This window comes from Cervus elaphus, chromosome 5, assembly GCF_910594005.1.
Source record: "Cervus elaphus chromosome 5, mCerEla1.1, whole genome shotgun sequence".
NCBI classification, from domain to species: Eukaryota; Metazoa; Chordata; class Mammalia; order Artiodactyla; family Cervidae; genus Cervus; species Cervus elaphus.
In genome coordinates, this window is record NC_057819.1 from 59297801 (window position 1) to 59322310 (window position 24510).

Sequence of the window (24510 nt, forward strand, 5' to 3'; positions counted from 1 at the left end):
ACCAAAAGACATCTTGGTTGCTTCCAAATTTGGACAATTATGAACAAAGGTGCTATAAACATCCATGTGCAGGTGGTTTTTTGTGTGTGTGGACATAAGGTTTCAACTATCTTTGGATAACCAATAAGGAGTGTGATTGGTGGATTGTATACTAAGAGTGTATTTCATTCTGTGAGAAACCACCAAACTGTCTTCCAAAGTACCTGTACCATTTCTCACTCCCACTAGCAGTGCGTGAGAGTTCACACACTGGTGAAATCCTCACTAGCATTTGGTGTTGTCAGTTCCAGATTCTGGCCATTTTAATAGGGATGTGGTGGTATGTTGTTGTTCTAACTTGCATTTCTCAGATTACATATGATGTGGAGCATCTTTCCACTATATCTGGTATCTTTGACATCTGGTATTATTTGACATCTGGATATCTTCTTGGGTGAGTTCTGCAAAGAAAGTTGGCCCATGTTTTAATTAAGCTTTTGTTTCCTTACTGCTGCATTTTAAGAGCTCTTTGTACATTTTTGGATCACAGTCCTTTAACAGATGTGCCTTTTCCAAATTTTCCTCCCAGTCTGTGCCTTTCTCCTAGTTCTCTTGAGCTCATGGATTCTTCAGGCCAGGAATCAGGGTAAGGCAGAGCTGGAATGGTTTCCTCTGGTCCACAAGTTTAGCACCTCAGCTTGAAAGACTCAAAATGCTGATGGGTGACTCCAGTTCTGGGAGCCAGAATCAGCTTCTCCTCTCACATGGTAGGCACTTGGGCTGGCTACCTGGAGGGCTGGGCTCAGCCGTCACTGTCACTCAGCATATCTTCAAGGGAGCTTCTGATGTATATTTGGCTCTTCACAGCACATCAGCCTCTGGCAGACTTCTTACATGATGGCTGAGAGTTCAGAAAGCAAGTATTCCAACAGACGAGGTAGAGTGGCCTAGCCTCTGAAGTCACATGGTAACTATGACCACCTTTCACTATACTCCAGTGGTCCAATCAGCCATGCCCCACCTATATTTAAGGGAGGGGATTCAGAGTCTCTATCTGTATGGGACAAGTAAAGAAATTGCAGCCACATTTTAAAACCATCACAGACATATTTGCATAGAGAAATGGGAGGATACAGGCCAAGGGCTTAACAATGTGCACCTCTCAGAATCCCTCAAAGCAAATTTTGCTAACCTATTATTTTAAGTCAGACTAATCCAAACATACCCTCCATGGATGGCAACCTTTCACCTACTGATTTTCAAAGGACACAGTAACATCAGCAGAAATTCATTTTCTCTATGTACATTGCATCAAGAATGACTAACAGTTTGCTTTTGACCCTAGAACCACCTGCTAGTCATAACCATTTACTTTTCAAACACGATCAAGTTCAGATCCACGCTCAAACTTAGGCTAACTCATATTCAGAAAGAATACAGAGAATACCTATAGCAAGTCAGGAGAAGAAAATGCCAACCCACTCCAGGATTCTTGCCTGGAAAATCCCACTGACAGAGGAACCTGGCAGGCCATGGGGTTGCAAAGAGTCGGACATGACTGAGCAACTAAACATAGCAAGTAAAGCAAGGAGATGAGGATAAGGCCAACACTATGGCTGCTGAAATCAGAGGCCGTTCCCTGTCTCAGTGATTACTAGGCTTTAGGATTTCATGGGCCAAGAATAATTTCAAAAGTAAACTAAATGGAGCAAATAAAGTTACTTTCTTATTTTCCAAAGTAAAAATATTTAGAAAGCAACTATTCTTTTATTATCCTCACATGAAAGGAAAATAGAATAATTTCAAAATAAAGCATAATCATTTAGAAAGAATAGATTAGACTAAATAAAAAACTACATAATTTTTTTTCCTCATTTCTCTGCTGACCTGCAGAAACTTCACTGTGGATGAAGTTCACATACTGGGGTGGGAAACCACCTGTATAGTTGACATTCCAGTCCCTTCCCTTCCTTGCTTTATTCTTTTTTTTTTTTTTTTTCATTTATTTTTATTAGTTGGAGGCTAATTACTTTACAATATTGTAGTGGTTTTTGCCATACATTGACATGAATCAGCCATGGATTTACATGTGTTCCCCATCCCCATCACCCCTCCCGCCTCCCTCCCCCATCCCATCCCTCTGGGTCTTCCCAGTGCACCAGCCCTGAGCACTTGTCTCATGCATCCAACCTGGGCTGGTGATCTGTTTCACCCTTGATAGTATACTTGTTTCAATGCTGTTCTCTCAGAACATCCCATCCTCGCCTTCTCCCACAGAATCTAAAAGTCTGTTCTGTACATCTGTGTCTCTTTTTCTGTTTTGCATATAGGGTTATCGTTACCATCTTTTTAAATTCCATATATATGCGTTAGTATACTGTATTGGTCTTTATCTTTCTGGCTTACCTCACTCTGTATAATGGGCTCCAGTTTCATCCATCTCATTAGAACTGACTCAAATGAATTCTTTTTAATGGCTGAGTAATATTCCATAGTGTATATGTACCACAGCTTCCTTATCCATTCGTCTGCTGATAGGCATCTAGGTTGCTTCCATGTCCTGGCTATTATAAACAGTGCCGCAGTGAACATTGGGGTGCACATGTCTCTTTCAGATCTGGTTTCCTCAGTGTGTATGCCCAGGAGTGGGATTGCTGGGTCATATGGCAGTTCTATTTCCAGGTTTTTAAGGAACCTCCACACTGTTCTCCATAGTGGCTGTACTAGTTTGCATTCCCACCAACAGTGTAAGAGGGTTCCCTTTTCTCCACACCCTCTCCAGCATTTATTGCTTATAGACTTTTGGATAGCAGCCATTCTGACTGGTGTGTTATGTTACCTCATTGAGGTTTTGATTTGCATTTCTCTGATGATAAGTGATGTTGAGCATCTTTTCATGTGTTTGTGTTAGCCATCTGTATGTCTTCTTTGGAGAAATGTCTGTTTAGATCTTTGGCCCATTTTTTGATTGGGTCATTTGTTTTTCTGGAATTGAGCTTCAGGAGTTGCTTGTATATTTTTGAGATTAATCCTTTGTCTATTGCTTCATTTCCTATTATTTTCTCCCATTCTGAGGGCTGTCTTTTTCACCTTGCTTATAGTTTCCTTTGTTGTGCAAAAGCTTTTAAGTTTAATTAGGTCCCATTTGTTTATTTTTGCTTTTATTTCCAATATTCTGGGAGGTGGGTCATAGAGGATCTTGCTGTGATTTACGTTGGAGAGTGTTTTGCCTATGTTCTCCTCTAGGAGTTTTATAGTTTCTGGCCTTACATTTAGATCTTTAATCCATTTTGAGTTTATTTTTGTGTATGGTATTAAAAGGTGTTCTAGCTTCATTCTTTTACAAGTGGTTGACCAGTTTTCCCAGCACCACTTGTTAAAGAGGTTGTCTTTTTTCCATTGTATATCCTTGCCTCCTTTGTTGAAGGTAAGGTGTCCATAGGTTTGTGGATTTATCTCTGGGCTTTCTATTCTGTTCCATTCTTGCTTTATTCTAATAGTTCTAGAACTTCAGCTTGCTCCTAGAAATTCAATCTAAAAGACAAATAAGGAAATGATTATAACACACAACAAGTGCTATAAGCATATGGGGAGCAAGGGGGAATCAAGGAAAGTTCCACAAATTATGTGAAAAAGATTTGTCCAAGAGAAGGAATGGGGAAGATTATTATGGATGCCAATGACTGTAGCTGAAAGGCACAGGGGCAATCTATGTATCCAAGGCAACCATACGGTGTACCAAAAAAGTAAGTAGTGATTATACTTGGTTGTAGAGTAAATGTTACTTTATTTTTCTATTTTCCAAAATTTAACAATGGAGCATGTATTAATTAATGATCAGAAAATTTTAAAATAATGATATCAATTTTATAGGTTAGCTTAGGAAGAACAAACAAAAGGCCCATTTCCCCTTAAAAAAAGCAGTATTAAAAGAGGCCAGGGGGACTTCCCTGGTGGTCCAGTGGCTCAGACTCCAAGCTCCCAATGAAGGGGGCCAGGGTTCAATCCCTGGTCAGGGAACTAGATCCCATGTGCCACAACTAAGACCCAGTGCAGCCAAATCATAAATAAATAAAATTATTTTAAAAAAGAAAAAAAAAAAAAAAGAGGCCAGGTTGTAAAAAGGAGATGCTATCAAGCTGCAGGCTCTAGCTAGGACAGATGACACTAGGGAAGACGACATTCTGCCAGTGCCTCTGTCAGAATCCTAGGCTCGGTATATTCAATACTGTAGGACTTCTTGTCCATAGATGGTCATTATCAGAAATTCTCAGGCGGTAGGTATGGACAGATCCAATGCTCGAGTCAGACACCAAGGTTAGAATCCTGGCTCTACCACTAACTAGTTCAACAAGTTCCTCAAACTTTATCCTTAAATACTTGAATCTGTTTTCTTATCTGTGACATGGAAAACAGCCTACCTTTTAGGAATTTTGTACAGATCAACTGATATAATGTAAGAAAAGCACTCAAAATAGTGCCTGACCCTCAGAAAATAACAGATACAAGACATATTTGTGTATCAATTAAGAAGTAGATAATTTGTTTGCTCACTCCAGTATTCTTGCCTGGAGAATCTCATGGACGGAGGAGCCTGGTAGGCTATAGTCCACGGGGGTCGCAAAGAGCCGAACACGACTTAGCGACTTCACTTTCACTTCACTATTCCTTTAGAAAGGCTTTAAGATCCCACCATTGTTTGCCTCAAAGCTTTAAGCACGTAAAACTTCTTTGTCAGTAGTAATGTAAACATTTTGAAACTTAAATATATGCCAGTTTTTACCAAGTTCCAAATGCGGAAAAGATATTCAGTACTGCTTCTAAAATTAAGCTATCCCTAGAATGTTCTTTCAGAGGATCCCTAAATAGCTAAGTGGCTCCACCCCTAGATTTTAGCAATTGACACAAAACTAGGCGGACGTTTCCCACTTTCGCTTATTCCAGTGGACTCCCCTATCCACTCCCAGGGAGAATCGCAGATCTTTGGGTCAGAGAAAGGTTCAGCTCTAAGGTAATGGCTTCTTACACAGCCTTTCTTAAAGCTGGAATACAGTCAGCAAAACAGTGTAGTAGGAGTTCCTCAAATGTTCTCAAAAGACTTGTACAGCTTGCAGAACCTTCCCGGGCCACTGAGCCAGCCGGGAGCAACTCCACAACTTCCCCACATCTCAGCTTCTTCCACCCCGGTAGCTACGCGCCCAGAAGCCCCGCCCCGAAAAGCGACCAATCAGAGAGCGAGAAGTGAGCCGGATGGGGCGGGCCTATCTTGCGCAGTCCTCGAATCACCAACTTCATACAGCGAGGGCGGAAACGGAAGCCCTGGTTTGGCCTTGGGTTCCGCCTTGGGGGAATGTCCCGAAAGAACAAGTGAAGAAATCCTGAGGCTGGTGGGTTGGCGTTCTCTTCTGTTATCTGTCCGCGGAGTCGTCAGTGACGCCTGCAGCCGCGGCAGGGAGGGAACGCCACCACCCAAGGAAAGAGCTAGAAGGCCGGCAGTTGCGGGGCAGAAACGAATTGAGTGCAGGGTCTTTACAGGCTGGTCCCGTTCGGCGCCGCTCCCCTCGAGGCCATGGTGCCGGCGGAGCTCTGGGCAATCCCCAGGTGAGGGCAGCGGCTCTGCCGGGGATTCCACCGCGGAAGAACTGGGTCGATGCTTTGTGGGGAAGAAAGAATGTTGCCCTCACTGCTCCCCGGTAGCCCCGTGAGCGGCCGCGTTTGTGGCAGCAGCAGCAGCAGCAGCAACAGTAAGCACGGCGTGGCCCGAGGAGGCGGTTCAGGCTGCTGGTAGAGTCGCTCGTCGGCTCTTTTTCCGTAATATGCGAGACGAAAAAACAGCCCAAGAACAGGGCTCCGCGTTACCATCTACTTCGAGCTTTTTTTCCTTCCTACGTGGAGCTGATTTATGCGGAAACATGCCTTGCACTTGTACCTGGAGGAACTGGAGACAGTGGATTCGACCTTTAGCGGTGGTTCTCTACCTGTTGTCCATAGTGGTTGCGGTTCCCCTCTGCGTGTGGGAATTACAGAAACTGGAGGTAAGAGGGTCCCGCATCATCAGCCGCTACCCTCTCTTCTACCCTCCTGTCCATCTGAGGTAGCCTGTTTTTACCCGGATGCTCCAGGCTTTAATATCCTGAAAAACATGTCATGTAATGAACCCTAGCAGAACCGATGTCTGGCTTGTGGTTGTTGACGGTTTTTCAGAGCATGCTACTGGTGGAGGTAGAACTGAGAAAATAAAATATAGCAGCTTCGGAGATCACTGTTTTGCAGGCAGTCATCCATTTCCTTAAAGTAAGATAACTTTATTCCTGAAATCTGTTCTGTTCAAGTACTGAACTTAGTTAGATCTACCTTAAGGACCAGGTGTAGAATATTATTAGCATTTAACTAGCTTCCTTAATTAAAGGGTTGAGTTGGTTCGACTTTGTTCTTTGTTTTTACTTTAAAATTGAACTCTTAGCCAACAAAGTTTTCAGGGAAAAATGCCTTGTATGTTTTTTGATGTCATATTCTTATTATGACATCAGTAAAGTACTATAAGCTGAAAGACACCAAGGTAAATACTTAACTAAGCACTTTGTAAAAAAAAGTTGAAATGAACTTTTAAGTTTGAAGTCAGTAAAACCCAAGGGACTACTTTTACTTAGAAACAGCTGTTTCACAAGAGTTATGACAAGACCATGGCAATTTGGGGCCTTTTGTGTGGAAATATTTTTATATAATTAAATTGCATTAATATATGTTTGTTTTCCGTATGTTCACTCAATTTTTTTGTTCACTTTCCCATACTAGCATAGCCCATATAGTTTTTTTTTTAATGTTAGTAGACTATTACACTACATTAAGTATTTCTCATTCGTTAGAAATTTAGATTATTTCCATAATTTGTCTACCAAACTTCATGTATAGACATCTTAATACGACTAGAGATTTCTTACTTTTAAGTATTTCTCTAGACTCTGAAATATAGGAGCTATTTTAAAGATTAATTATATGTATCATAATCTAATTTAAGATTTCTCTTAGTTGTTGGTGTCAGTGACAAATAGTAGTCAATCTAAGAAAGAAATGGAAAATTTTATTCAAGACAAACAGAATTATAGCCTGGGAGACAACCTCTCAGAGAGCTCTGAGCCCTGTTCTGAAGAGATACAAGGGAAGCCTGTATATATGTGATTCTGGCTAAGGAGGCAGATGCAGTCAAGTACTAGGTAGAAGATCACTAGTCACAAGCAACAGGCTTGAATTTAGTGAGTTTCTAAGGTGGCTCAGACGGTAAAAGCATCTGCCTACAATGCGGGAGACCCTGGTTCAATTGCTGGGTCGGGAAGATCCCCTGGAGAAGGAAATGGCAACCCACTCCGGTACTCTTGCCTGGAAAATCCCATGGACAGAGGAGCCTGATAGGCTACAATCCATGGGGTTGCAAAGAGTCAGACAGGACTGAGCAACTTCACTTTCACTTTCACTAAGTATGGAAAGATGCATGAATCCAGGTTCATAAAAAAATTTCTCCTGAAAATATCTGACTGTCTGAAGGCCAGTTTTGCTAATTTTCCCAGAGTCTGCACCGCCCCCCCCCCCCCCAACACCGTGGATTCCTTCCAGGGTGTATTGTAAGTCAGCACCCACAGTGGCTAGTGACTTGATTCTCAAAGAACTGGGTGGGCAGTATTTGTTATTTTACAGTCCTTTCACTTTCACTCTTAATTTAAACCAAAGTTTGGGAGGCATTTTGTGACCAATTTGTCCCATGGGACTGGGAATGCTTGTTCTCAGGTCAAAAAAGGATTCTCAAGTTACGCCATTCAATGTACTATTACTGAACTAAGCCCTGTCAGCAGTGACCAAAAGCCGATGGGCCTCTGTCTTATGTTACTGTCCAGGAAATGGTTCCCTCTTGTTGCTTGTTCCCAGGAAGAAAAAGTTACACTGTTACAGTCATGGATCTTATATAACTATGTATTGGGTCAATCATTTCAAGTGGCCTAATCATTAGTTTTATTGGAAATTCAGACACACATTTGGTAGTGCCAGAACCAATAACCATAAACAGGCATGAATGCAAGTAATTTAGTTAGTAACATTACTAAGGTTATAAGTAAGTATTTAAGTTTGAAGTTTGTTACAGCCCAGCATCTCCCCAGGTCTGACCACTCTTCAGCTCCAGTCACCATCTTTAAGGGGAGTGATAACGTTGGCATTGCACATAACGCTTAGCAGTGGACATGAACTTGGGCAAACTTCAGGAGATGGTGAGGGACAGGGAGGCCTGGTGTGCTGCAGTCCATGGGGTCGCGAAGAGTCAGACAACTCGGAGACTGAACAACTAGAGAAAAGCTCACCAGAGACGTCTGCACTTACAGGTCAAGTGGTGGGTCATCATGACCCCTCTCAGAATTGAGAGAGGAATGCTGTCTTCTAAAGAGAGAAAGTGATCATTCTGTTTGAGCAAGTACTTCTGCCATTGGCGAGGTCTGGCTAACACAGTGCAGATGCGCAGTGTACCCCAGAGGGGCGGGAGGACGCCAAAAGTCAGAGACAAAGTTCTGTGTGAAAATTTTTCTTGTTTAGCTTTAAAATGTAAATTTTTATTTCATCATTGATGTCAGCTCTGCTTTTTCTGTACCAGCTTTGAATGAATGTTTTAATCTGCCATCCCTTCTGCTAACACCCTGAGCCAAATTCTCATCATGTATTGCCTGGACTATTCTGAACACACTAGCCAAAGTATCTAGTGAAAACATAAGTCACGTTATGCGTGTCCTCATAAAGTTTTCCAGTCACTGCTAGTCCCGGATTAAAAGCCAGTATATCCCTGACTGTGGCATCAAGCCCCAGCATGATCTGAACCCACCCCTCCCTGTCTCACTCTGACTTTCTCTCCTTAGTTCCTGAACCTCCTCCACACTGGCTTTGCTCAAACATGTAGGGCACGCTCCCTCCTTAGGGCCTTTGCACGTCATAATATGCCTTTCCCGAGATGCTATTTTCATTGTTTGTGTCCTTCAGGTTTTTCCTTCAGTGTCACCCAGCTCCCCTGTTTAAAAATTACAAGCTTCTTTTCCTCAACTCTTCATATCCTCTTCTCTTCTTTATATTTCTTAGGATTCACCAGCATAGAACATGATTTATATTTTACTTGTTTTCTCCTTTTGCCCAAATGTCTGATACTTAACATATGATTGTTTGAGTCCCAGTGATATTGTATTCCGTATGGTTAGAGAGAGAAACGTGGCACCTGCTCTCATGGCACTCAGCGATGGAGACCAGCACAACCAACAAAAACAGATGAGTAACTGATGTAAAATGCGGTGAGGAAATGAAACAAATCTGACAAGTGAAGCGCAGGGCAGCATTGGTACACATCCTCCAAAAACAACTCTACCAGCCTGTGGAAAATTAAGTGGAAGTGGAAAGAAGTTAGAAAGCTCTTCAAGGTGGTTCAGAGGGTGTACAGGCTATGATGACTTATGGCCCAAATCCGGATAGCAGAAATAGAGATGGAAAAGTGAATTTTAAGCATCATGGAAATTGAAGAAACAGAGCTTGACAGGGGGTATGATTGAGGAAGAGAGGCAGTGAGAGAAAGGGGGACATCAAGAACCACTCTGAGGTTTCAGTCTTGAACAACAAGGTACATGGTGATGCCAGGTCCCAAGATGGAAACTCGATGGATTCAGGTTTGGGAGCACTTGAGTTCTGCTTGGGACGCATAGCTCAAGGTCTGTGAGAGACATTCACACGGGCTCGTCAGATATGCGTGTGCTAAGTTGTTTCAGTCGTGTCTGACTCTCTGCGACCCCACGGGCTGCAGCCTGCCAGGCTCCTGTGTCCATGGGGCTGCTCCAGGCAAGAATACTGGAGTGGGTTGCCACCTCCTTAGGGGATCTGCCTGACCGTTCCCATTGCAGGCAGATTCTTTACCGACTGAGCTATGAGGGAAACCCCAGAGGCATCCGGGCAAAAGCTAAAAGTAAATGTGGAGTGAAGAAGTGGTATCAGTATATGAAGACAGGTTTTTGTTCATTTTGTTTGTTTTGAGTATTTTTTTTAAACTCAGGAGAATGAATGGCACAGTAGATAGAAAGGAGTGTGGATTAAGTGAGGGCCTCCCCACCATTGCGTTTTGTTAAGATGTTAGAGACACTACTACAGCATGTCCCTAAGATAAGGTGTAATTTTCTTTATGCTTTAAAGTCCTGAAACAGGAATTATCCCCATTTTACAGATGTGGAAACTGAGACTTGGAAGTGGCTAAAGTGACACTGTGCTAAGTACTTAGTAATCAATCATACGCATTATTTACTGGATGAGTTTATGTCTTTAAAATGCTTAGCGCTGTCCCCAGCACATAGTAGGTGCTCAGTAAGCCCCTAATTACAACTCTTTTGTTTTTAAAATAGCACTGTTGTTATTGCTATTTATTTGCTGTTGTTATTGTTATAGTGGGGCACCAGTGTGATAGCATTTTTGGATCACATTTTCACTGGGATTAGGTTCACAACTGTAATGTAAAGCAAAGTTATATGCATCTGATGAAGCACTGGAAAAAGTAGTTGACATGTTTAGAGCCGGTATTGTATGAAAAAAAATACTTAATCTTTTAAACACCACAGTCACAATGCTCACGCTGTTAAAAGTCCGTGGGAACTGAGGAAGCAAACTGGAGGTTCGGCTAGCCCATCCCAGGCCCATGAGGAATATACTCAGGACTGGAGCGGCCAGGCGACCATCTGTGCCACCATCTGTCTCACTCTTACTGGGCTGAGCGTGTGTTTACATATATAGAGGTCACGTAAGTGACCTGCATCCCTGATGCCGCACTGCCCTGCTAGTCCTGTGTCCCAAGAGGCCACTCTCTAAACGTGCTTCCTGCTTCTCCCTCAGGAGAAGTGAGCTCAGAAAGCCCTCCTGCTTCTCTCTGCTCTCTGCTCTGAAGGCCGTTGGCTGAGGGACAGCTGACTCAGTTCTGGATGCTGGTCTGTAATGGTTTTTTCTTTCCTCTCTGCTTTCTTCAAATTACCTTAGGAAAAAAATCTACACTACTTGTCTCCTTTTTTCTGAGCCCAAAAGTGGCTGATAAATTTAATATTAATCGCATCCTTCTGTCAGTGTGTCTCAAGTGTGAGTAATTTATTTAGAGAGAAATGTAAATTAAAATAAATGTAGTAATCATATTAATAATTTGTGCAGATACCTAGAGTAAGATCTTATTTATATTACTTTAGTAGAACATATATAATTTTATTATATTTTATTATAACGTTACATAAACATGTACACACATACGATAGGTTCAATTTCTTATACATACAGCTTTTTAAATAGCTCAAAAACCAAAACAGTTATAAGACCAGTGATTCAAATTAGTAGCATTAATGTGGACGAATGATGCTTTTCTAAACTGGAATCACCACTTGCAATGTAAAACTAGTACTAACTCTCCTATGCAAGATTTCTAAAATTTGGAATCACTATACTGAAATGAGTCCATTCTCCAGTCACTTGTTTTATGATCATTTGAAAAAGAACTTCGTTACAGCATACTGAGGATGCTTGGCTTTAGTCATGAGCACATCCGTTTTCTCTCAAGTCTACCACCAAGTTCTACCTTTTAGCACTAAAGCAGTCATAAAAACAAATGTAGGCATTAAAAGTACTTGGCAATACTGTTCTTAATGATCACCTTATAATGAAGAAGATCTAGGGTAAGTTACTATTATTGCCATCATTAAAATGAGTTGTTGTTTAATTGCTAAGTCATATCCAGCTCTTTTGTGACCCCATGGACTGCAGCTCTCCAGTCTCCTCTGTCCATGGGATTTCCCAGGCAAGAATACTGGAGTGAGTTGCCATTTCCTTCTCCAGGGTGTCTTCTTGACTCAGGGATCGAACATGAGTGTCCTGCATTGGCAGGCGGATTCTTTACCACTGAGCCACCAGGGAAGCCCAGTACTGAATTTTAAATGAAATTGAGTCAAGCAGAAATCTCTGGAAAATTATTGCTCAGACATTCTTTTTAGAATCTTCACCTCTGCATATTCACTTTTGACTTACTGCTTTATTAATTTCCAGCATTCAGCAAGACTTTTTAATCTGCTTTTGAAGTTTTCCATACAGTTGAATGTAGAAATTCATTGTTATAAAAATACATTTGTTCTCTATACTTTTGTTTTCTACTTCTGTAATCTTTGACTCTTGATGAAAAAAAAATCTTGTTCAAAACAGCAGAAGATAGAAGTTGTGGACTTCAGTTCTATTTCCATTAACTGCTCAAACTCCTCAAATACTAAAAATAAATTCCCAGCTTTTTTGCTTTAAAAAGCTAACATTTGCTTTTTTTTTTTTTAATTAAAAGGATTCACTTTCAGGAGTACAAGGAATAAAATTTATTCCAGAGGGCTCCTCAGATGGAACAGAGGTTCAAATAAATTTTTTTTTTAACCAGAAAATGAGTGAATTACTTTAGCTCTGCCTTAGGATGAAGCAGTTCAAATTATATTTTTAGAAACTGAGCTTTTAAAGGAAAAATATTGATCAGATATTGACCTTAAAAAGAAATCAGATCTTTTGAAAATGTCTTGTCCTGAGTTGATAATATTGTGTATAAGAGACATGCGTGTGTCATGTCCAACTCTGCGACCCTATGGACTGTTGCCTGCCAGGCTCCTCTGTCCTTGGAATTTTCCAAGCAAGAATACTGGAGTAGGTTGCCATTTCCTCCTCCAGGGGGTTCTCCCTATCCAGGCATCAAATCTGCATGTCATGCATCTCCCGTATTGGCAGGCAGATTCTTCACCACTGAGCCACCTGCAAAGCCCTGCGTACTCTGACAGGGCAATCTGTATCAGCATGGGTCCTCTGGACAGGTCCCTTGAACACTGGCGGTGCTTATTAGCCAATGGGAGGATTAAAAGACATGATGCATGTAAAGAACTTAGCAAAGTTATCAGGCAAACAGTACTCAGTAAGTGTTCTATTCATATTTTGTGTAACAGTAAAATTTGCAGAAAACTTTGGTAAATTTTATCCCAACATAAAAACAGAGGAATAAACCAGAAGATTTTTAGATTTGATTTATAGAAAATTCTAAAATTGCTGTACATCCTTAATCACAAAAATCAAATATAAAAGGCCAATAACAATCTGAGGGAAATGACATGGGATTAATATTCTTAATGTATGCAGCGCTGTAACTAAAGACCATATGAGGAAAAATCCACCCCCTCCTTCCATAAAAGCACAAATAGGCTGTTATTGAAGAAGAAATAAAAATAGCCACTAGTTATTTGGAAAATACTGAGCCTCTGTAATAAATAAAATTTTAAAATACAAAAATCATATTTACCTGTTTAGTTTTAATCAGAGAATTATACCATTATGTTCTTTGCTTCTTAAGGTTGGGATACACACCAAGGCTTGGTTTATTGCTGGAATCTTTTTGCTGTTGACTATACCTATCTCGCTTTGGGTGATACTACAACATTTAGTGCATTATACACAACCTGAACTACAGAAACCCATAATAAGGTAAGTCCTTATATGTTGATTCTACTAGTGTTGTGTTGGCTTATCTCATAAAATGTAAATGTTATGTAAAATGTAAAGAAATTTTTATCATGTAAAATGTTTTAAATTTATGTTTTTTGCTTTCTAAATAGGATTCTTTGGATGGTACCCATATACAGTTTGGATAGTGTAAGTATGCTTCATTTTAACTCATTAACTAGAAACTTGTTTTATGATACTAACAATAATTAATGTAATAAAAATAATGTTATTTGGCAGTAAGGAGTCAGGTTAATAAGTGTTTTTAATGTTAATAAAGAAGATAAAGCATAACCATAGATATGGCAGATGTTTTAAAATTTCAAATGAGTTGTTCTTAGTCCTCTAAAGATTGTAATACTTAAAATTACCTTATCATCCTCTTTATTTATTACAATATTTATTTAGACCAAAATAGAAATCTTCCCCAGTGGATCTGAGTATATGTAATTGTTACAAATAACTGCTTTAATTTGATTAAATATAAAGAAAATGTCTTTAACATCATTTTCTATGGTCATGTCAAGAAGTTTCGGATTATATTAATATTGAAGAACTCAAGTACATAATGTAACTTTTCTCTTCATATTCATTGTTCACCCCCCAACACAAATGTTTTTGTTTACCAATATGCAAGACGTTTATTGCTTTAAAAATTCATTTCACAGATTGCATGGTAGCCCTCATAACATTAAAATTTAGCAAGTTTGATATAAGTATGTGACAAGACAACTCAGGTTTTAAAATAGGCCTATTGCAAGTGCCATGAATTGCAGTGGTAATTCCTTTTATTGTAGTCAGAACTGTTTTTAACATCTATGCTTCTTCATAGTGGATAGCTTTGAAATATCCCAGCATTGCAATATATGTGGATACCTGCAGAGAATGTTATGAAGCTTATGTCATTTACAACTTCATGGGATTCCTTACCAATTATCTAACTAACCGCTATCCAAATTTGGTATTAATCATTGAAGCCAAAGATCAGCAGAAACATTTCCCTCCTTTGTGTTGCTGTCCACCATGGACTATGGGAGAGTAAGTATGTTTGGTTTTAATTCTTTAAGTTTGGTTTTACTTAAACAGATGTAAGTGTCATTTTTCTGCAGTATGTAATGTTCTATATGCAGGACAAAAAGTATAAGACAGAGTCCCTACCCTCATGTAGTTCATAGTCAAGTTTGAAGACTTAAAAAACACGTTTTTATAATCCACACATACGAGTTAGTTTCTTTTACATTATTTACCCTAAATAGAAAACTGACAAAGTTGGGGGGGGGGAAAACCTTAGAAATCATTTAATCAACATTCTTTTACGATTGGAAACCAGAGCCTGCAGAGATTAACTTCCTCGAATCACACAGCAAGTTAATGGCAAAATCGGGTCTAAGACTCAAGGAGAAGATAGTCTAGGTGGGGAAACGGCATTGGACATGAAATAAGAGCAACAAATAGCAGTGTTTATTCTAGTTGTAGGTAAGTTAGTTGACCTTATTATTCATTCATGTAGGACGGAAAGGAAATAAAGCCTGCAAAGTTAAGTTGAACCTAAGATTTCATTCACTCTATGAATGAACCACTGGATGTTTTTCAGCAGGAAACATTTGAAGACTGGCATTTTAGGAAGATTAATTTTAAAATACTATACAAGACTCATTAGGAGGAGAGGAGTCCAGAGGGGGAAATAAATTACGTTATTAGAATAGTTCATTTGTGAGATAAGCTGAAAAAGAGGGGTGTGGAATTGAAATAGAAAGGAAAGATAATAAGAGAATCCAATGGAGAATCAATAAGACTTGATTGCAGATAGATGGGTATGTAGGTGAAATTTGCAAGCCAAGGTGGGTGGAATGACTTGGAGGAATCAGTGTAGATATACGCCCTAGGGTTAGCTACATTGCCTTCCATGCAATACAGAACCACTTTGACAGCATCAGCACCAAATGTAAGTGTCTCCTTAACACCCTTGCAATGACAGGAAGCCACCTGGCTATTTGAAATAATAAACTCCTAAGGTATTTGTTTGACAAATATGTATTGAACACCTAGTATGTGCTAGTATATAGATATATCATAATACATATAACAGATGTAGAACTCATGGAACTCACAGCTTGGTTAGAAATTAAATGAAGACACAAATATATAGTTAGTCACTTCAGGAAGCACTGTGAGGGAAAAACAACAAGAGCCTATGAAGGAGGATAGTGAGAATAACGGTTGGGGGTGGAAGGATATTGTACTCAACTCCCAAATACAGTCAGAACAAACAGGGATTTATAGCCAAAGAGATTGGGGTGGTCACTGGATGGAAAATTACCAAGAGGAGACATCAGGGTAGGGGGATTCTCTCTAAACTGCCCTAAAAAGAATGTTACTTAAGGCAGACCAAGAAGACATCAAGAGTGAGGGATGAGGAGCTGGATTCAATATCAAGGGTAATCAGATATTGGGGCATAGGGTGAAATGATGGAGGGGCGGTGGTAATAGGTGTCTTAGCAGGATTTTTTGCTCAGACTGATTTCCCAGGCCAAGAACAGGGCCTAGCTGATGCCTAGTTGAAAAGAAGGCTAAGAGGAACCCTGTCTAAAGTTTGGTCCAGGAGAGAGATTATCAAGTGAGAAGCCATTATAGGATGTTAAGCAGAGGGCTGATATCCACATTTCATTTTCAGAGATTACTGTATTCTTTGTGTACTGAACTGGAAGTGGGCATAAATGCAAGAGATTGCAGTGGTCTAGTAAATATGATGACGATGGTGGAGGTGGCAATGGCAGCTTGGTTTTGATTAGGACTCCTCTGTTAATACAGAACCTGAGATGTGGTCCTAGCTGCCTCTTCAGGCTGGCTCATCCCAGTTAGTAGGTGGTCAGCTAAAACCCAGAACCTTTTTCAAGTGATGCTATAGACCAAAATTTCCCTTTTCTGTGCTTGTGCAATTTATTTGTTCCTAACTACACAACTATAAACCAGGTTTTCTTTCCTTGAAGACTTTAAACGACCAAAGCCATGCAGTTTGGGGATATGGTTTTAGTAATATAAAACTTCTTATTCTCTTGTATATAAATACAGTTTAGGATACCAGTCTCCTTCTGTTGGATAACTGGTGTTATATGTCTGATCATTAATCAGCCTGTTGCTGTTGAGGATAATTCAGTATGATGCTTTGGTTTTAAGCATTATACTGAATTTAAGATGCAAGTTTCCAGTCTTTAGATGTAAAACTGCATCTGCTTTTTAGACTATGATTTATGTGACATATGCAGTGAGCACAATGAGTTTTCTTCTATGAAGACCTAGAAGACCTCCTAGAACTCACACCAAAAATAGGTGTTCTACTTATCATTGGGGATTGGAATGCAAAAGTAGGAAGTCAAGAGATACCTGGAGTAACAGGCAAGTTTGGCCTTGGAGAGCAAAATGAAGCAGGGCAAAGGCTAACTGAATTCTGCCAAGAGAATGTACTGGTCATAGCAAACACTCTTTTTCAACAGCACAAGAGCAATTTACACAAAGACATCACCAAATGGTCAATACCACAATCAAATTGATGACATTCTTTGTAGCCAGAGATGGAGAAGCTGTATACAGTCAACAAAAACAAGACCTGGAGCTGACTGTAGTTCAGATCATCAGCTTCTCATAGCAAAATTCAGACTTAAACTAAAGAAAGTGGGGAAAACCACTAGGCCAACCAGGTACGACTTAAATCCCCTATGACTATGTAGTATAGGTTATGAATAGATTCAAGAGATTAGATCTAGTAAACAGTGTGCCTGAAGAACTATGGTCGGAGGTCTGTAATATTGTGCAGGAGGCAGCAAACAAAACCATCCCAAAGAAAAAGACAAGCAAGAAGGCAAAGGGCTTATTTGAGGATGCCTTACAAATTGCTAAAGAGAAAAGCGAAAAGCAAGGGAGAAAGGGAAAGGTACATCCAACTAAATACAGAGTGCCAAAGAACAGTATAGAGAGACAAGAAGGCCTTCTTCAATGAATAATGCATAAAACTAGAAGAAAACAACAGAAGGGGAAGGACTAGAGATCTCTTCAGAAAAACTGGAAATATCAAGGGAACATTTTGCCCAAAGTTGAGCACAATAAAGGACAAAAATGGTAGAGACCTAGTAGGTACTGAAGAGATCAAGAAGAACTGGAAGGAATACACTTAAGAACTGTACAAAAAAACCTTAATGTACTGGATTAATAAGATGGTGTGGTCAGTCACCCAGAGCCAGACATTCTGGAGAGTGAGATCAAGTGTGCTTTAGGAAGCACTGCTTTTAATAAAGCAAATGGATGCTGTGGAATTCCGATAGAACTATTCAAACCCCTAAAGGATTATGCCATCAAGGTGTTGCATTCAATGTGTCAGCAACTCTGGAAGACCCAGCAGTGGTCACAGGAGTAGAAAAGGTCAATCCTCATCCCAAAATTCCTAGGAAGGGTAGTACTCAAGAATGTTCTAAACATCAGACAGCTTCACTCATTTCCCATGGTAGTCGGGGCTTCCCTGGTGGCTCAGCAGTAAAGAATCTGCCTCCAGTGCAGGAGACCTGGGTTTGATCCCTGGGTAGGGAAGATCTCCTGGAGGAGGGCATGGCAACCCACTGTAGTACTCTTGCCTAGAGAATCCCATGGACAGAGGAGCCTGGCAGGCTGTAGTCTCTAGGGTTGCACAGAGTCAGACATGACTGAAGCGACTAAGCAGCAGCAGCCCATGTTAGTAAGGTTGTGCTTCAAATCTTGTGGGCTAGGAATTATGCAGACCAAGAACTTCCAGGTGTCCAAGCTGGGCTTAGAAAAGGAAGAGGGACCAGAGGTCAAATTGCCAGCCTTCACTGGATCATAAAGAAAGCTAGGGAATTTCAGAAAAACATCTACCTCTGTTTCATCAACTGTGCTAAAGCCTTTGACTGTGTGGATCATAATAAACTGTGGAAAACCTTTAAAAGAGGTGGGAATAACAGAACATCTTACCTGTCTCCTGAGAAACCTGTATGTAGGTCAAGAAGCGACAGTTAGGACCCTGTATGGAACAACTGATAGTTTCAAGATTGAGAGGGGAGTACGAGAGGGTTGTCTGCTGTCACCCTGTTTGTTTAACCTGTATGCTGAGCACATCATGAGAAATGCTGGGTTGGATGAGTTACAAACTGGCATCAAGATAGGTAGGAGCAAGATCAACAACCTCAGATACGCGGATGATACCACTGTAAAGGCTGAAAGCAAAAAGGAACCAAAGAGCCTCTTGATGAGGTTGAGGGAAGAGAGTGAAAGAGCCGGCTTAAAATTAAAATAACGAAGATCATGGCGTCCGGTCCCATCACTTCATGGCAAATAGAAGGGGAAAAGGTCGAAGTAGTGACAGGTTTCCTCTTCTTGGCTATGAAATCACTGCAGGTGGTGACTGCAGCCATGCAATCAGAAGATGATTGCTTCTTGGCAGGAAAACGCTAACAGACCTATACAGTGTGTTGAAAAGCAGAGACATTACTCTGCTGACCAAGGTCCGTATAGTCTTGGCTATGGTCTTCCCAGTGGTCATGTACAGTTGTGAGAGCTAGCCTGTAAAAAAGGCAGAATGCCAAAGAGTTCATGCCTTCGAACTGTGGTGCTGGAGAAGACTCCTGAAATTCCTTTGGACAACAAGGAGATCCATCAATCTTAAAAGAAATCAACCCTGAATACTCGTTAGAAGGACTGATGCAGAAGCTGAAGCTCCAGTATTTTGGTCATCTGATGCAAACAGCTGACTCATTGGAAAAGATCCTGATGCTGGGAAAGATTGAGGGCAGAAGGAGAAGAGGGAGTCAGAGGATGAGATGGCTGGATGGCATCACCAGTGTAATGGACATGAACTTGGGCAAACTTCGGGAGTTGCTGAGGGACAGAGAGGCCTGGCGTGCTGCAGTCCATGGGGTCACAAAGAGTGGTGCACGACTGGACGACTGAACAACATAGACCATACATGAAATGACAACCACAAGAAGTCTATTTAAAATCTCATTGCCCCATGAATTGGTTTTCATATTTAACATTTCTTTCATCCAGTAAGGTTTTTAAATTTCCATTTGGATTTCTTCTATACACAAGTTATTTTGAAGTATATTTTAAAATTTCCAAATATAAAGATTTTTAAATTTTTTTTCATTTTATATATTTGCATTGTAGTCAGAGAATGTACTATGAGACAGTCTTCAAACGTGGTTAAGATTTATTTCATGCCCACTAGTACATGACCAGTTTTTGTGATGGGTCTCTGTATGCTTGAAGAGAATGTATGTGTTGTACTAAATGAGTGGCTCTGTTACATTTATGCACATGAGGTCAGTCTTGTATTATTCAGTTTGTCTGCATTTGTGTTGATTTTACCTACTTGTTCTGTCAGTTAGTGAAAGAGACGTTGAAACTCTGTCACCGATAGTTTGTCAGTTTTTGCTTTATATTTAGATGCTGTTTCTGTTCAGGAGGGCTTGCACAGTGGCTCAGTGGTAAAGACTCCACCTGCAATGCAGGAGACACAGGAGATGTGGGTTCAGTCCCTAGGTTGGAAGGGTCCCCTGGAGGAGGAAATGGCAACCCACTCCAGTACTCTTGCCTGGAGAATCCCATGGACAGAGGAGCCTGGCAGGCTACAGTCCATGGGGTTGCAAAGAGTTGGACATGACTGAGTATGCATGCAAGTTATCTGTTCTGGACCGTTTTTTTTTTTTTGGTCTTAAAGTTATTTTGTTATTAACAGATATCCTATCTTTCCTTTGTTTAGTATTTGCCTGGCTTAACTTTCTCTGCCTTTTATTTTCAGGAAAAGATAGAGAAAGTTAGTTGTACAACTTTGAGTGTTTTTAGGTGTATTATTTTTTTTTGGGGTGGTCCTACATGGAATGACTCATAGTTTCATTGAGTTAGACAAGGCTGTGGTCCATGTTGGGCTTCCCTGGTGGCTCAGAGGGTAAAGCATCTGCCTGTGATGTGGGAGACCCAGGTTCGATCCCTGGGTCGGGAAGATCCCCTGGAGAAGGAAATGGCAACCCACTCCAGTATTCTTGCCTGGAGAATCCCATGGACAGAGGAGCCTGGTGGGCTACAGTCCAGAGGGTCGCAAAAAGTCAGACACTACTGAGTGATCAGTTTGATTAGTTTTCTGTGATTGTGTTTTCATTCTGTCTGCCCTCTGAAGGAAAATATAAGAGGCTTATGGAAGCTTCCTGATGGTAGAGACTGACTGTGAGGGAAACTGGGTCTTGTTCTGATGGGTGGGGCCATGCTCAGTAAATCTTTAATCCAATTTTCTGTTGATGGGTGGGGCTGTGTTCCCTTCCCTCCCTGTTGAACCTGAGACCAAATTGTGGTGGAGGTAATTAAGATGATGGCACCTCCTTCAAAAGGTCCCATGCACGAACTGCCAAACTGCTGCATTTGGTGCCTGCAGCAGGCCACCGCCGACCCATGCCCGCCAGAGACTCCTGGACACTCACAGGCAAGTCTGGGTCAGTCTCTTGTGGGGCCACTGCTCCTTTCTCCCGGGTTCTGCTGCACACAAGGTTCTATTTGTGGCTCAGACCATGAACTCCTTATTGCAAAATTCAGACTTAAATTGAAGAAAGTAGGGAAAGCCACTAGACTGTTCAGGTATGACCTAAATCATCTCCCTTACAGTTATACAGTGGAAGTACAAATAGATTCAAGGGATTAGAGCCTGAAGAACTATGGATGGAGGTTCGTGACTTTGTCCAGGAGGCAGTGATCAAGACCATCCCCAAGAAAAACAAATGCAAAAAGGCAAAATGGTTGTCTGACGAGGCCTTACAAATAGCTGAGAAAAGTAGAGATGCAATAGGCAAAGGAGAAAAGGATAGATATACCCATTTGAATGCAGAGTTCCAAGGAGAGAACTTGGTCTCTGCCTTCCTTAGCGATCAATGCAAAGAAATAAAGGAAAACAATAGAATGGAAAAGACTAGAGATCTCTTCAAGAAAACTAGAGATACTAACGGAACATTTCATGCAAAGACGGGTACAATAAAGGACAGAAATGGTATGGACCTAACGGAAGCAGAAGATATGATGAAGAGGTGGCAAGAATACACAGAAGAACTATATAAAAAAGATCTTCATGACCCAGATAACCACGATGGTGTGATCACTCACCTAGAGCCAGACATCCTGGAATGCGAAGTCAAGTGGGCCTTAGGAAGCATCATTATGAACAAAGCTAGTGGAGGTGATGGAATTCCAGTTGAGCTATTTAAGGCAGAGGAACCAGAGATCAAATTGCCAACATCTGTTGGATCATCAAAAAAGCAAGAGTTCCAGAAAAACATCTATTTCTGCTTTATTGACTAGGCCAGAGCCTTTGACTTGTGCGGATCACAACAAACTGTGGAAAATTCTTCAAGAGATGGGAATGCCAGACCACCTTATCTGCCTCCTGAGAAATCTCAATGCAGGTGAAGAAGCAGCAGTTAGACCTGGACATGGAACAACAGACTGGTTCCAAATAGGGAAAGGAGTACGTCAAGGCTGCATATTGTCACCCTGCTTGTTTAACTTATATGCAGAGTACATCATGAGAAATGCTGGGCTGGAAGAAGCACAAGCCGGAATCAAGATTGCCAGGAAAAATATCAATAACCTCAGATATGCAGATGACACCACCCTTATGGCAGAAAGCGAAGAAGAACTAAACAGCCTCTTGTTGAAAGTGAAAGAGGAGAGTGAAAAAGTTGACTTAAAACTCAGCATTCAGAAAACTAAGATCATGGCATCCAGTCCCATCACTTCATGGCAAATATATGGGGAAACAATGGAAACAGTGACAGACTTTATTTTTTGGGGCTCTAAAATCACTGCAGATGGTGACCTCAGCCATGAAATTAAAAGACACTTGCTCCTTGGAATAAAAGCTATGATCAACCTAGACAGCATATTAAAAAGCAGAGACATTACTTTGCTGACAAAAGTCCATCTAGTCAAAGCTATGGTTTTTCCAGTAGTCACGTATGAATGTGAGAGTTGGACTATAAAGAAAGCTGAGTGCCGAAGAACTGAAGCTTTTGAACTGTGATGTTGGAGAAGACTCTTGAGAGTCCCTTGGACTGCAAGGAGATCCAACAGCCCATCCTAAAGGAGATCAGTCCTGGGTGTTCATTGGAAGGACTGATGCTGAGCTGAAACTCCAGTACTTTGGCCACCTGATGCAAAGAACTGACTCATTGTTAAAGACCCTAATGGTGGGAAAGATTGAAGGCAGGAGGAGGAGAGGATGACAGATGATGAGATGGTTGTATGGCATCACCTACTCCATGGACATGAGTTTGAGCAAGCTCTGGGAGTTGGTGATGGACAGGGAGGCCTGGCGTGCTGCAGTCAATGGTGTTGCAAGGAGTCAGACGTGACTGAACGACTGAACTGAACTTTTTTTTTTAATTTAGTGATTTTTTAAATTCTAATCTGACAATCCATCACTTGTACAAGATATATTTTTGTGATTATCTATGTATTCATTTATAATTTTGCCATTTTTTATTTATATCTCACTTTTCTAATTTCCTTTTTTTAAATGATTACATTTTCAAAATAAACTTAATTTGGAATAATTTTAAATTTACAGTAAAGTTGCAAAGACAAAAGAGAGATTGTCTGTTACTCTTCATCCAGCTTCCCCTAATATTAACATCTTATGTAATCCTGGTACATTCATCAAAAGGAAGAAGTAACAATGGTATAATACTATTGCTGCTGCTGCTAAGTTGCTTCAGTCGTGTCCGACTCTGTGCAACCCCATAGACGGCAGCCCACCAGGTTCCCCCATCCCTGGGATTCTCCAGGCAAGAATACTGGAGTGGGTTGCCATTTCCTTCTCCAATGCATGAGAGTGAAAAGTGAAAGTGAAGTCGCTCAATCCTGTCTGACTCTTAGCAACCCCATGGCCTTCAGCTTACCAGGCTCCTCCACCCATGGGATTTTCCAGGCAAGAGTACTGGAGTGGGTTGTCATTGCCTTCTCCATTAATACTATTAATTGCAGACTATTCAGATCTCTTCATGTTTTTCCACTAATGTCCTTTTTCTGTTCCAGAATGCACCCCAGGAATCTGGGTTGCATTTAGCCTCTTTTTAAAAGTACAGATTTTCATTAAATACTTTGAAAATGTACATTAGAAGTTTGAGATGATCCTTCTAATTATTTAATAAAGATTTTTACAAATAATTTTGAAGTTTTTCAAACATGTGGGATACGTATGTAGTAAAATATAATAGACAAGTCTATTTTATACCACCCACATTTAACAAAAATAAATATATTACAGATCCGTGATTCCTTATTTCCAATTGTTTATATGTATATATGCATGTGTGTGCATGCTAAGTCACTTCAGTTGTGTCCAGCTCTTTGTGACCCTGTGGACTATAGCCCACCAGGCTCCTCTGTCCATGGGATTCTCCAGGCAAGAAACCTGGAGTGGGTTGCCATGCTCTCCTCCAGGGGACCTTCCCCACCCAGGGATTGAAATTCAATCTTATGTCTCCTGCATTGACAGGTGGATTCTTTCCCACTAACACCACCTGGGATGATATATATATATATATATATATATATATATATATATATATATATATCCTTAAAAACCAAAGCTTTTTCATAGCTTATCTAATGTTAAAACTTTATATTGAGTATTTGTAATTTGAAGGTGGCTGTCTTACCATTATGGAATACATGTGTCTCACTGCAGCTCTGTCAGCGTTGGGTTACAGGCACTGCTCCAGATGCGCCTGGTAGTTGTTTACCTGTGTTTGTTGATGTTTTTCTTATTCCCCTTTTTTTTTTTTTTTGCCCTCATTACTAGTTTGGAAGTTATACTTTCTAGTCTTTAATCTTAAAAAAAAGATATCAATTTGTATAGAATGTTTTTGTAATGCTTTTATAGATTTAACTACAGTGTCATAGTTTGTTCATTACTCCTTCTTGCAT

At 40.6% G+C, this 24510-nt stretch overlaps 1 protein-coding gene across 1 annotated transcript in view; it reads left to right on the plus strand.

Annotated features, from left to right (window-relative positions):
* The first annotated feature begins 5302 nt into the window (after positions 1-5302).
* The window catches only part of TMEM184C (transmembrane protein 184C), a 28016-nt gene continuing 8808 nt past the window's right edge, over positions 5303-24510 (plus strand). Inside the window, exons 1-4 of the mRNA XM_043902571.1 lie at positions 5303-6014; positions 13385-13515; positions 13647-13683; positions 14366-14571. Of these exons, the coding sequence (XP_043758506.1) occupies positions 5796-6014; positions 13385-13515; positions 13647-13683; positions 14366-14571 (593 nt within the window). The 5' untranslated portion in view covers positions 5303-5795. The remainder of the gene's footprint in view (positions 6015-13384; positions 13516-13646; positions 13684-14365; positions 14572-24510) is intronic.